This window comes from Vicugna pacos, chromosome 9 (genome assembly GCF_048564905.1).
Source record: "Vicugna pacos chromosome 9, VicPac4, whole genome shotgun sequence".
In the NCBI taxonomy this organism is placed as follows: domain Eukaryota; kingdom Metazoa; phylum Chordata; class Mammalia; order Artiodactyla; family Camelidae; genus Vicugna; species Vicugna pacos.
This window is the reverse complement of record NC_132995.1, coordinates 63698641-63712080: the sequence shown is the minus strand read 5'-3', so window position 1 is coordinate 63712080 and position 13440 is coordinate 63698641. Positions and strand designations below refer to the sequence as shown.

Here is a 13440-nt window from a genome sequence, read left to right as displayed (position 1 = left end):
CACCTTTGTAGTTTACGTTACTGAATACTGTCAGTCCTATTAACTCCTTGTGATGGCCACTGAATGTATGATACAGTTCAGAATCTATGAAGGTACAGCTTTTCCTTTTGAGGGAACTGGTATATATAAGCATATATATATGAATACATTTTGAGGTGTATGAAATAATGTAGGTAACACTCCCTGACACATTTTACTTACTACTGCTACTAAAATACAAGTATCATCTGCCATTGCCAGCCATGATTTTCTTCCTTCAGATAAGATGATCAGTTAGCTAACCACACACCTAGAAAATCCTTGAGCCAATGGGACTGTGGCACATACAATGGATACTCTCCCCTATTTGTTTATTCTAAGTGCATGGTGGGACTAGCACAAGTACAAATGATAACCTCATAATGATAATTTCACAAAGTTATTCTGGTTTATCTTCCTCCTTCACATAGTGTTTAATTGAAAAAGGAGAAAGAAGGAACTGAATCATTAAAATTGTGCTGTCTGATATGAAAGGAGCTAACTCTATTTATAAAATCATTCCTCCCCCCTCCCCGCTGCCCCCCCCCAACTTGTCCTGGAGTTTGAGATATGTTTTAATGGATATGAAAGTAAATGACGATTCAGCAATATGACCACCATAGCAAGTTCTGGGTAGTAAGAGCTCTGTGAGGACAGGGATATGCCTTCCTGCATTTACTCTTTTCACAGATATTGTGACTACCTAGTCCTTGCATTTAAGTGATCTATTCTCACCTTTCCCTTTGGTGAACGTTTGCCTTCTCCCAAGCGAGAAGGAGCTCCTGGGGGAGCTGACGTTGTGATCAGGATTTGCCTTCTCCCTGGGGAAGGAATTACTTACCTGTAAATATCTTGAGATTGAATCATCTTATATCCAGAACTTCATCAAAGGTCAAAGAAAAACTATAGATATGGATATAAATGTGCAGCTCCACAAAGATCAAATGACAATCACGGGTCAGTATCGTCGGAATTTGCCCCGCCTTTACCGGGGCCTTGGGTTCCCCTCCGAGCCACGCGAGGGCAGCAGAGCGCACACCCGGCGAGGGCCTGTGCTCGGTGTTTCCTCCCAGAAGCCTCCGGGGCAGGGGAGGGGCGGGCGGAAGGGTTTAAAGGAGAGTGAGGCCTTCCGCTCCTCTGCCGGAGGGAGCGTGGCCTCGGGTGAGGTTCGTGTGTATTGTATCGGGAAGTATCGTGTGTATTGTATCGCCTTCGTGGAAGGCGCGTGCGGGTCGAGTGTGTGAGTGGACGTGTGAATGTGTGAATGCGCGCATGGTGCGTGCAAGGCGAATGCGTGCGTCACCCCCGCGCCCCTCCCCCGGCCTACACCTTGATCTTATTTGATCGGGTCGTGACTCCAGCCCCGCCGGGCCGACCCGAAATGAAAAGCTCCCCTCCTGCGAAGCCCTTTCCTTGGGGCGCTGTGCAGCGAGGCCCCTTGGGCGGTGGCAACGCCGCGGTCCCCGAGGTCCCGGAGCCGGCCCAACGGGGCCCGGCGCTCAGAAGTGATGAATTGATCAGATAGACGAGGCCGGGCTTGTCCCGGGCCACTGATTATCGAGGCGATTCTGATCTGAGCCCGGCCCAGGGCCGCCGGTGGCGTTGGGGCTAACGTGTCCACGGTCGGCGCCTGCCCCGGGGTGCTGGCGGGCGATTGAATAAGCCGTTGCCCCGCTCGAGGGAGCGGGAGCGGAAAGGGGACAGAGGCCTTGTTCCCCGTCGCAGTTTTTCTTCCGTAGCCTCCTCCCTTTTTTCGTCCAGGCCCGCCTTGTCATGATGACTCTGTATGGTACCAACACTGGTGCCCCTGGTCTAAGGCCTGTCGCGAAGGGATATAGGTGTACACACATGGCTATATATGTGTGTATATATCCATAAGAGAACTAGGAAGGACATCTTTTAAGAATTCAGATTCCAGGGATCCACACCATACTTACTTAATTTGAATTATCAGTGAGATCTAGGAATCTTTATTTTTAGAAGTCTCCATGCATAGATTGCAATGATAAATTTTTTGATGTTCAGTATCAAATAATCCGCATGAGGTGGTTCTTAAGAGTCATCACTCTCTGCCACTTTCAGCCATTCTAAATAATGAGAACTGAAACTTAATATTGCACTCAGCAGCAAACACTATGTGAATACACTGGAGTATCTCCGTGGGAGAGCGGCTGTGATAGCTCGGTGGTATTTAAGGACCTGCACCTGAGTACAAGGAAGAAACACTTTCATACCTGAATTATTCAACAATGCGTATACTGTCCAAACTTAGAAATGGGAATTTACAATACAGTAGTCCAAAAGATCTGCCATTTATCACTCATTCTAACAGCAGGTTCCTGTGAGTGACTTAATAATTTTAGAAACTACATTAATGCATCAGTTTTTAGGTACTTTCAGACCCTAGCACCAGATTGCTGAGCCCTGTTTCTAAGAATCGGGCTGTATATCAGCACCAATCAAGGCAAAGAAAAGAGAATTAACTCCCAGGCAAGGAGGCAGTAGCAGAATTAAGAGAATGAACAATGATGAGAAGCCAGGACCAGGGAGACAAGAGTCCTCATGGAAAACTAAAGCCTAACAGACGACTAAGTCTGGGAAGTCTGAAATCTCGTAAGTGTGACCTCAGCATAAATATTAATGCTACAAAGAGCCACTGAAACAACAGTGTTAAGCTCACTGAGAGAATGGACCATGTCCATTCTTGTTTCCCCAACACTTAGCTCAGTGTCTGAGACAGAAAGTTTTGCAAGAAATGTTGAATGGATGTATATCTGTATGGTTGGAATGACTCCAGTTTACAAAATGTGAATACCTTTCTCTGCCCAAAACAGTGATGTTCTGTCCTAAATCCATATCTTTTCAGCAAGATGACTTTCCAAGTTGCAAATATGCCCAAAGGACTAGTTTCTAAAAGTTGAGACAACTTCCATATTTTAAGAGTAGCCAAGTAGCAGTCCATGGGTAACAGACACTCCAGGCTTCATCTTACACAAGTCTATTTAATGGAGGTGGGTGGCAAGATGTTCCACTATGGTTTGTGAGTCCAGGGGCCTGTCAACACTTAGGTGGAGAAGAAGCCACCATCATTCTTTCGGGAATAGCCTCCATTGGTGGCTGCGGTGTGAGGGGACACTAGAAAAGAGAAGAGGGAGCAGGCTGTGAGTTTCAGATCCTTTGCCTTTTCTGGGAACCTGTTGTCATCCACATATTTCTGGGTGCTGCTATGGAGAAGGTTCTGGTTTATAGAGGACTGGCAGCAGAGTTACAGGTCTTCCACTTCCAGGTTTCCGCCCTTTGCTGAAAATTTTTGTTCCCTAGACCTAAAGCTGAGGTAGAGGCTCTGAAAAACTGAATTCATTTCCCAGCTTTATAGGCAGCATGTCCCCTGGTAATAGTCTGATATGTGTCAACTGAATCACTGCTGTCCCAAGACTCAGTTATCCCTGGTGTTCCCTAATAGCCAACACCTCAACTCCCTGATTCCTCGGTCCATTTAGAAAAACTTTTGCACCGTCGTCTGCCCCCTGCCCCTCAAGTCTTCTAACCCTTACCTATGGATCCCTGGATGCTATGGATAGACTCCTTCTTAGGGTTGATCCAGTGTCTGATGTTAGCTCGGGAAGTGATGTGGGGTAGTTGGGGAGGGGGTAAAAGTTCTCCAGGGAATTGGATCTTGATTCTAGAAGATGGTGTGGAGAAGAACAGGGGAGAGTGAAATCAATCACGAGAAGAAAGGTAAGGAGGAAAAGACAGTTGCATGCATTCTCAAAAATAAAGCAGCCAAAGGCCCTTTTAACCCTCTGTGACATTAACCAAAGATTTTGCTTATACAGATGGGCACAATCTTGGAGGATCTCTGTTCATTTTAGAAAGTTAAAAAAAAAAAGAAATTGTTTTACAGATACAGAAGTAAAACATACAGAAATCTATACAAACAAGTACCTATTGATTGTTATTCCCGAGGTGTAACTTACATGACTGGATGGCATTGTCCTTGGGGGAGAGAGGCTCCACCTCCACCACTTACCCATGGGTATCCTGGATGGTCTCCTGGTGTACCAGTATCTCACTTTTGTTCTTGAATGTCCCCGTGTGGTGGTTGTACAAGGCTGATAAGCGGAAATCCAGATCATCCTTGGGTATCTACAGAGGAAGCCAACCCCACCAGGGTTAAATTGCCACCCCTGCACCCGCTCCAGTTGGGTTCTGTTGGGCTCTACTCCCCCCAAAGCAGAGCAAACCTTTTGGGCCTGAGAGCCACCAACTCCTTACACACCAAATCACTGTGCACGATGACTTCTTAACTCTTGTCCATACAGAACTGTCTCATGGTTAGGTCTAAGGCGTCAGGGGCTCTCCTGGAGACTTGAGGATCACTGTACTGCCCTTGACTTGGGCTTAATGGGCCTTGCCTCACTCATGGTTATAATGAGAACAGTGAGAAGGCGGGTGACGGAATGATTTACTCCAAGTAATCAACTGGAGCAAAACCCAAGCCTTCTGACTTTGCAGAGGCCAGAGAAGTTGGTATTTGGCTTTAGATTTGATAGGATCTTGGACTGGGGACAAGATAAAGTTGCTAAAGCAGTTAGGGACAGACTCCCTTTCAAAAAGAATATTGATTTGTCTTAAGTGGATGTAAAGAGAAACAGCATTTCAATTTGGGTTACCTCAGGATCAAAAAAATAAGCATCCCGCCTCATGGAGGTTATTGTAGGTGTTGAGTTGAGCCGACGCCAGGGGTCCTGCTGTTGAGCAAGGTGAGTTGGGTTCTTATATGGCAGTTTCTGTAAAAGAGAAACAACACCCAGGACAGGTTACAGGAGGCCTTGCTGATATGGTAGCTTCAGTGACATCCATCCCCTTGTTCTATCCTATTTTAACTGAATCTCAGACACCTACAAAGAGAAGAACGACATGGGGCAAGACTCCCAGGCTTTTGATCCTCCTAAGTGTTCAGTCTTAGAACTGACAGGAATGGGCCAGGAATACAGGAAAAGGGGTGAAGAGGTACAAGGGGTGAAGAGTCAGGAGCAGAAAGGCAAGATAATGAGCTCAGATTTAGAAGTCCTGACTGAAGAAGAGGTGAGACGTCCTGATGCAATTAACAGGTAGGAAACTGGAAGTGTCAGCTGTTGGAGGAGAACTCAGAACAAGTAATAGATCTGGGGTTGTGCACATGAAGGAGTGGTGGAAGCCTGCAGAAAGGAGTCTGACTGAAAAGGAAGGGGTGCTTCATGTGGACTGCACAATATTATAACTGGGGTGGGGGTGAAGGAAGGACACAAGAAGCAATCAGACAAGAGAATCAAGTGAGGACATTTTTTCTGTAAGCAAGGAAGGGTCATTGTGCCTTCAGGAATGTCAAAAACTTCATTGGACATTCAGTCCTCAATAAAACCCCACAAGTATGAATACAAAAAGTGCAAAACCGATTTCTTCATGACACGTACAACGCCGTATTGTTCACCACTGTATCCCAAGTACCCAGCACAGTGACCTAACGTTGTGTTCTAAAATGAAATACTGGTTGAATCAATGACTGAATTCCAGTCTACTACTATAATCTAGTAGAAATCTCATTCTACCTTCCAGTGCTGGTACCCTCTCTCTCCCTGTGTATGACAAAGTGCTGCATGACTCAGCTCAACAAGGCATTAATTGAAGAGTATGGACCAGGCACTATGCTATCACCAAAAAAGATTAAAATGAAATGAGAAAACTACAAATATATATGATGCAAGCCTAGGCAGCTCTCCTCCCATCCCTAGAAGGCTATGTCAGCCTCATCGTCTTTCTGAGCAGAAGAGGAAGATTGCCTTTCACTGAGGAAGTCAAGCCTGTCAAGCATGAGTGCCACCTTAACATCCTTTATCCTTCCATCTCAGAGAAAGGGAAGTCCCTTTTATTCAAGAATAATCCTTCTTCTCTGAACCCAACCCTTCCCAGGACCTGCACTATCCTGGCTTCCCCGTCCCCATCCTCTCCCTCATTCCTTTTTTTTATAGTGGTCTAGGTACCACTCTATGACCTTCCCTACTGAGCCATGCTTCTTTAAGAGTCAACACTTCCTACTTCCACTTCCTCCCCATTCATACCCACTCTTCAGCCCACTGCAGGCTGCCCTGTGCCTCAAGCACCCACTGAAACTGCTCCTGCTAGTGACCAATAATCTTTGTGGCTAGGTCAGGTGTATCCTTTCCAGAGCCGATCTTATTTGACCTCTGTGGTTTCTGGCACCATGACTCTGATTCCATGAAATGTTCTCTCCATCCTATGTGGGTCCAGCTCCTCCTGGTTTTCCTCCTGCCTCTGGTTGTTACTTCTCAGCTTCTTTCTCAGCTCTTCTTTCTCTCTCTGCCCCTTAGTGCTATTCTCCAGGGGTTTCGTTTCTGCTTTGCTGACTCACCTTCACTGGATGAGCTCATTCCCTCCTCAAGCTTCAACTACCTTATGAATATTGTGTCTTCAACCCACAACTCTCAACCATGTTGCCTACTATTCATCTCCATGTAAATGTCCTACAGACTCCACAAAAGCAACAGCTACATAATTGATCTCAACATCTTTCTCCCCAAATTTGTTTTCCCTTGATGCCTCATTCAGTAGATGGTATCAATTAAGCCCTCAGAAACCTAGAAGCTACCCTAGGCTCGTCCCCTCTCCTGGCCCATATCCAGTCAAAGTCCTGTCAGTCCTGCCTTTTGCATCTTATTGCGATCCCCTGTGTCACTGCTTTAGATTCCTTACTTCTCCTGGAGGTTGCTGCACAAGCCTCCTAGCTGACCCCTCTTGTCCCCACTAACCTCTTATCCAAGCCACTGCCACCTGTGCTTTTTACAACACCCATCAAGTACATGACTCCCGTACTTGAATGTCCCAAGATGATTCTCCAGTGCTTCCAGGATGGAAACCTAGTTCACTAGCATGGTGTACACAGCACACCCAGGCCAACAAGTTCACTTCTCCAGCTTCCGCCCTCGCCACTTCTCCATTTCACACCAACACTTCAGCCACTTTGGAGCCCTTGTCCCCAAGAGGCCACCCTCATTCTCCTCTCCAGGTATATGCACCTGCTGCTCCCTTTGCTGTGAATGTCCATTTCCTGCTTCCTCCCTCCTAACTCACATTCCACCTCCTCCCTCCCCTGGTCCAGCTAACTCACATTTGGTTGTCAAAACTCACCTGCTCTGGGAAGCTTTCCTTTAAGCTCCCATTTCCCATGACACTTACATATAACTGTCATGACACATGTGTTATTGTGCAAGCGCTTTTGCTGTTGCTGTTGTCAGCTGGCTTTTGTACTGGAGTTCCCTGAGAATAGGAGTTACATCTAATTTATCTGTACATCCTCAGTGTTTAGCAGATGTCTGGCATATGGTAAATAATAAATGTTGAATAAACAAAAGGGAGCTCTTTGATTTTGTTATTAATCTACAATTACCATCTAATTCACCTTATTTTGCATCACTTCAAACATTTCAACTACTTCTACCAGAAAAAAAGATCATCTAAGTTTCCGAATCACTGGCCATCATCTTTAAACACGTATATATACACAAACACATGCCAGCATGAATCAGAAGACAGAGACAGTGTGAAGACAGATGTATAAACCCTGCCCTGGTGGCTTTTAGAGGATTCTCTTCCGCTCCATATTTCATATCTCTTCAGAGAACAATTTTCCAAATAGGAGAGGGTGGCTTGGAGGAATTTGGGCCCTGTGTAAGTCCCATTATGCCAATCATTGCTTTGAGCTGTGAGTGCCCGGTGTTCCTCTGGACTAAAGCTCTACTTTCTTCTGCTCAAATGCACCTCTGAAACATTGGCAGACCTGAATGTGGGGACATGGGGGCAGGCAGAAAGCTGACTCAGTGTCCTCATCAGAGTCCTTTAAGTTACTGTCACGCCGACAGAAAGAAGGGTGCCGTCGACCCTGCTGGGAATCTACGCAAGAATCCTCAGTACCTTGGAAGCCAGCGGTTTTCCCAAGTAGGAGTCATCGTTATCCAACGTAGGGTGCTGGAAAGGGTCTCGCGTGACAGACATTGGTAAAATGCCGAGAGAGAGGCTCTTGAGAGGGATGAGAGGCCCGCGCAACCGCACACTACTTTGGATCCCGGGTCCCAATTGTTTGGAACGCCCAATTTCAGTTGCCAGGCAACTGCCCCACCGTCTATTACTGAGGTGAATTCCCTCCGAGAAGGGCGCCACCTGGCGGTCCAATGCAGGAGGCCCCCTCCGGAAGAAGCTACTGGAAACGCAGAGCGAAAGCGCCGCTGGGGAGCCCTGGATTTGCACTCGTGAGCCTGCGGTGAAAGACGCCGGCCTCCCATCTACAGGACTTCAGCAAAACACTTCAAGTGAGGAGAGAAGCCCTAAAATGTGGCCCCAAAATGTCCTCCTTCCTGGCATCTAACGAAAGGATTTCTCAGAACCATGAGAGAATGGGAATGTCAAGAGACAGCAGAGTCCAGCTGTTGTGCTTGGAAAATTGCCGGCTAAGGCAAACCCTCCTTGCCTAAACTCGGCGTCTACTACACAAGGCTTTGCATAGAGCTGGTTTGTAAAGACACAGATGGATTTGGCGGGATGGAGGTAAGATCTCCAGAAGCGGCTGTCGCAGTAGGTAACACCTACTGGGGCCAGTCTTCCAGAATATAGCCTCTGGAGGAGAGACGGCATCTCAGCCATGTTTCTATCAATGAAAGATGGGCATCGATCTGAAATTGGGCGTTCCAAACCACTGGGACCCGGGATCCTCCGCGTGCAAAGTTGTGTGCGGCTGCGCGGGCCTCTCATCCCTCCTAAGAGCCTCTCGCTCGGCATTTTACCATCGATATTAGTATTTATCGAACGCCACATCTGCAAAGTTAGAGGTGTGCATAAGTAGCCGATGACCCGAAAGAGCAGTGGAAAACACGAATTTGGTGGTAATGACTTGGAGGTTGTTTCCACCGCGTTCTTTACACGAGCCCCGTGCGCGCCTGTTGGGACGGTTGCAGACCCTGCGCGCGCGCCTTCCCACGCGGCGTGCGCCAGCGGCAGCGGCTGCCATGACGACAGGCAGGTGAGCGGCAGCCGAGCGCGTGGTCCCTGCCCCACCCGCGCGGAGGGAAAGAGGAGGCGGTTGCCAAGGCGACGTGGGTTGAAGGAGAAGAGGAAGGAGGGAGGAGGAAGGATGGGCGGCCTTGGCGTAGCCGCAGGGAGGTGACTGAAGCGAGCCCAGCCCCTTGCATCCTCCCCCTGTGAACCTCCCTCCCCTTTTTTTCCGCCTTCTGCCAGCAGTAGCTGCAGCCGCAGCACCTGAGCCGCTGCTGCCTCTCGCTCAGAGCAACACTATGGGTGAGCGTGGGCACAGCCTTCATCCCTCTGCCAGAGGCAGGGGGAGAACTGAGCGGCGCACACTCCGGCTTCTGCGGCTGCTGCTCTGGATTGGGACCGTCTTCCAGGTGACTCAAGGAGCGGGACCGGAGCTTCACGCCTGCAAAGAGGTACTGTCCTCCCCGACCCGACCCCACTTGGTCAGAAAAATCTCAGATCCCGGCGGAGACACTGGGGGCCCAGACACAGACAGTTTCAGAGGCCACGGAGTTTGGGTTTCTTTGGGAATGGGGGATGAGGGGGTGGAAGAGAAGCAGACTGGCATCATGGAGAGGCCAACCCACTGAAGGACTCACCAAATAGATCATCCTCACAGCTTGGGCTGCTGAGCTCAGGGGAAAGGTCCTAGCTCCGAGGAGGCCAGGAGGGACCCGAGTCCCTGGACTCGGGAATGAGAGAAGAAGACAGCTGGGATGGGTGGTTGAAAGCGAAAGGTTGTGTACAGAGGGGCAAAATAGAAAGTGGGAAAGGGGAGAAGTGGGGTAAGAAAGGAGTTTGAAAGGTGAAAAGAAAGTAATGGATTGAAGTAGGATTCCTTGTGATTTTATCATGGCTTCAAAGAAGGTGTGTGAAGGTGGAAGGTGTAGGAGAGGGACTGAAGGATCCCCTCGTCACTCTCCTCTCGGTATTAAACATCCAGTTACCTTGTGGGCTGCTAAATGTGGACCCTCTTTATAGTTTGCCTCCCCAAGTGTTCTTTGTTTAGTGTATCTGACAGTGCATGACCCACCTTTGACCAGAATTTGAGTTCTGTAATATCTCACTTTCTGCCAATTCCTATTTTCCTTCTCTGGACTTTTGTTGACATATATCGTAAGTCGTCTTCAAGGTGTTTCTGAAATGTTGCCAACATAATTCAGAGAATAGATAGTGAATGTCTTTGAACCAAAAATGCCTTTTGAACATTATTTTGGAGGGATACAAAAAAGGTATGAAAAAGTACAAAAAATAGTTTCTATAGTATTGAAATAATAATTGGTTGTGCTCTGAGTAACTTTTTTAAAAACATATGGCAGAGGCAGCAACATGTTTACAAGAACTGCATGGAGGAAGGCAAAATAAAAGTTGTTCTGTTATCTATGTGAAATGTGAAATACTTTATAATACATTGAGTCTAGCACTGTACAGTTAATCCAAAATGTCATACTTGGCTAACGTTTTGAGAGGCTGAAATATTTTTTATAAGTTGTCATTGTTAACTACTGATTAGCAACAACAACTCCATGCCATATGGAAATACAAGGGAATACATTATTGTGAAGGTATTCTAGGCATTAGACTGCCTACAATATAACAGATCATGAAGAAGTGAGAGGGTAGGGGAGAGGAGAGAATTTTTGTGTGAATAAAGATATTTGATTTCATTCATGTATATGAACAAGTGACCTCAGTCAGTGGGAATTTGGGCAACTTGTATCAGTCCCAGCGATGATCTGCCCTGAGCCATCCACATTTCGACTCAGCCACTCTACGACCTGTTTTAAAGATGGCTGGGAACTGATAATTTTGTCAGTGACTGTGGCTTACTGGCCTTGGTGGCCTGTGGTCTAACCAGTCGAGATAAACAGTTCCATCTAGCAAGCCCTCTTGCCTGAGAATCCAACATGGGAGTCTCCCGAGTGGAAGGTAAGAATCTTACAGTTCAACTACAACTGCTGGTTGAGATCTTTGTCCATTATGGAAAATATGAGATATTTAAGAAATTAAACACATTGTATCATCTTGCTTAGGAGGGGCAGAAGAAGACTGATACTTGAGAACTCTTATCTTGTGGACAAATTTGGCCTTTAGTCATTTTTAAATGACTGATCCTTGCCTAAGCAAAAGGCCTTGCCACAGAGCGTGAGCTAAGGACAGTGGAAAGCTGTGGGACTCAACATACCAGGGTTCAGGTCCCTGCCTATTACTTACCACTCAATTTTTGGATCTGTAGAATGGATACTTCAGTAACACCTAGCTCAAAAAAGGATTGAAAGAGAAAAATGAAACACAATGAGAGTCATCTAACCCCCTTTCCCATCCAGAGGAACTGGATGAAGTACTCTGCATGAGATCCACACCCCAAGCACGAGTGAAAGTGGCTTAGCAATCATGTTCCTTGGCCACAGAGGTCGGCAAGTCCTATTTGCACTCTCCTTGAGCAAACAGCGGCCGCTCAACACCCTTGACTCTAAAACAATAAGGAAGAGAATCAACCCGTTATTATAATATTCCTAGTTTGGCAATGTGAACTGACCCAACAAGTTTTGGGGGCTTCTCACCCTAAATGGTGAAAAACCAATTCAGGGTAGACTAGCCCTTCCCTGTTCTTAATCTTCATATGAATTTCTTGTGAGTCTTTGTTGGGTATTAATGGCACGGACTCTTATCAGGCCAAGGCTGACCCTAATGATAACAATGCTGTTCCTGCCTTGTTTTCTGAAATTGAAGGCATCCACCTGGATCCAATCAGGAAATGGAGAGGTTTAGGGGAAGGCCTGAATCCGGAAGGAGGGAGCTGAGAGTTCTAGATTGCTAAATGTGTGCTAGGGCTTGGTGTTCCTGTCACTGGTTTACAATAATCAGGGTCACCAGTGGAACTAAACATCAAGTGTGGTGTTTGTCTTCCTGAATCATTTCTTTTGCCCTGTGCTAGCCCTGGCTAAGTGCTGGCTGAGAGCCATGGAGCATTTCCGATATAGCACAATGAATCTAAATCAAGAGAGAGGGGCAGAAATCTGCCTTCCGCAGATCTGTCTTGTCCTGAGGCTCTGGTGCTAATTGCCCCCAAAGGGACTTCCCAGTCTGTATTGAAAGGCCCTTAGGGCTTAGGAATCTAGTAGACACAGATTGGAATAAAATGTGTTGAATGAGTGAAGAATCTGCCACTTAATAAGGATGCTACTTTGAGCAAGTTAATTAGCTTCTGCCAGCCTCAGATTCCTGATCTGTAAAATGGGGATGGTAACATCTATCTTACAAGGCTGTAGTGAGGATTAAATTAATTTAGATAACACATGTAAAGTGCCAGTGTGTACCCTTGACATGTCATAGGTGCTTCACAAATATTGGTAGGCAGAAAAAGTAAGTCCACAAATAATGACATATAAATGGTGGCATAAGGTTACTGTGTGGTAAATGATGCAGGAGTGGCAATATAGACGTTGACAGGAGAAAAAGAAAACACATTTGAACAGTTGGCACTTGACCTGCTTCTGGAATAATCAATAGAGTTTCAGTGGGCAGAGATGGAGGGAGAGAGCTTTCTGGATAGAGGCAGGAGCCCGAGGAAAAGTCCACAGGTGGAAAATACAAATGCTCCTGAGAATTGCAAGTAGCCCACGTGGCTGGAATGTGGAGTAAGTGTGGGGTACGACAGAAATCAAGGTTGGAAAGCTAGCAACTAAGTGGAGAATCTCTGAAGGATTTCTAGCAGAGAGTGAATTAGCATGAATATAAAGTAAATAAGGTTGAGGTTGGCCAAAAGTTGAGAGCAAAGGGATGGGGGCAAGGAGACCAGTTTAGAGGATTTTACAGAGGTCAAGGAGGAGGTTAACAAAGGGACTGCACTGGCATGGCGGCAGTGGGATAAATAGAAAGGCATGGATGTGAAAAACATGCTGAAGGTAGAGGTTAGAAGATCCATCAACTGATTGACGAGGTAGGGTGGATTGGTGGGAGGGTCAAGCAAGATAATGCTTAAAGTGCTTTGCAAAATGCATAGCATAGAGTGAGTGCTCAGTAAATGTTGTGCTTCTTATGGTTTTATGATGTTTCTTTTTTTAAATTGAATTATTGTTGATTTACAATGTTGTGTTAGTTTCTGGTGTACAGCATGGTGATTCAGTTATAAATTTATATATATATTCTTTTTTTATATTCTAAGATATGCTTTTATAAAACATAATGGGAACATCATTCTAAGTCACTAAATGGTCCTGCATGACATCATTTTAATGAGGAACTGGATGAAGTGTCTTGGCTAATCTCTAACGCCAACTCTTTCACTCTGACCACCTGCACTAGACCCGTCCCTTTTTCTCACCTTCTCAATGT

At 46.4% G+C, this 13440-nt stretch overlaps 2 protein-coding genes and 1 non-coding gene across 4 annotated transcripts in view; 2 read left to right on the top strand and 1 right to left on the bottom strand.

Annotated features, from left to right (window-relative positions):
- The first annotated feature begins 1153 nt into the window (after positions 1-1153).
- Positions 1154-1595, top strand: LOC116281818 (small Cajal body-specific RNA 2). Its single transcript, XR_004191283.1, has one exon.
- A 1405-nt stretch (positions 1596-3000) lies between these two features.
- Positions 3001-8144, bottom strand: CFAP276 (cilia and flagella associated protein 276). Its single transcript, XM_006197498.4, has 5 exons — positions 7990-8144; positions 4692-4808; positions 4049-4164; positions 3573-3700; positions 3001-3153 (listed from the first exon to the last, which is right to left on the bottom strand). Exons 1-5 carry the CDS (start codon positions 8068-8070, stop codon positions 3083-3085), a joined length of 513 nt encoding a protein of 170 aa, XP_006197560.1. The 5' UTR covers positions 8071-8144; the 3' UTR covers positions 3001-3082.
- Positions 8145-9222: 1078 nt separating this feature from the next.
- The window catches only part of ELAPOR1 (endosome-lysosome associated apoptosis and autophagy regulator 1), a 60186-nt gene continuing 55968 nt past the window's right edge, over positions 9223-13440 (top strand). Inside the window, exon 1 of one of the 2 annotated variants that reach the window (XM_006197391.4) lies at positions 9223-9515. In XM_006197391.4, the coding sequence (XP_006197453.2) occupies positions 9363-9515 (153 nt within the window). In that variant the 5' untranslated portion in view covers positions 9223-9362. The remainder of the gene's footprint in view (positions 9516-13440) is intronic. The other variant, XM_072968066.1, reaches the window with a different exon arrangement.

Bases quoted from the DNA above. Each gene is read 5' to 3' on its own strand.
- CFAP276 (XM_006197498.4), bottom strand. From the start codon at position 8,070: ATGTCTGTCACGCGAGACCCTTTCCAGCACCCTACGTTGGATAACGAT. The intron at 4,809-7,989 runs GTACTGAGGATT...TCTCTTTTACAG, and splicing joins GAAAACCGCTGGCTTCCAAG to AAACTGCCATATAAGAACCC. The intron at 4,165-4,691 runs GTAACCCAAATT...CTTCCTCTGTAG, and splicing joins CTTATTTTTTTGATCCTGAG to ATACCCAAGGATGATCTGGA.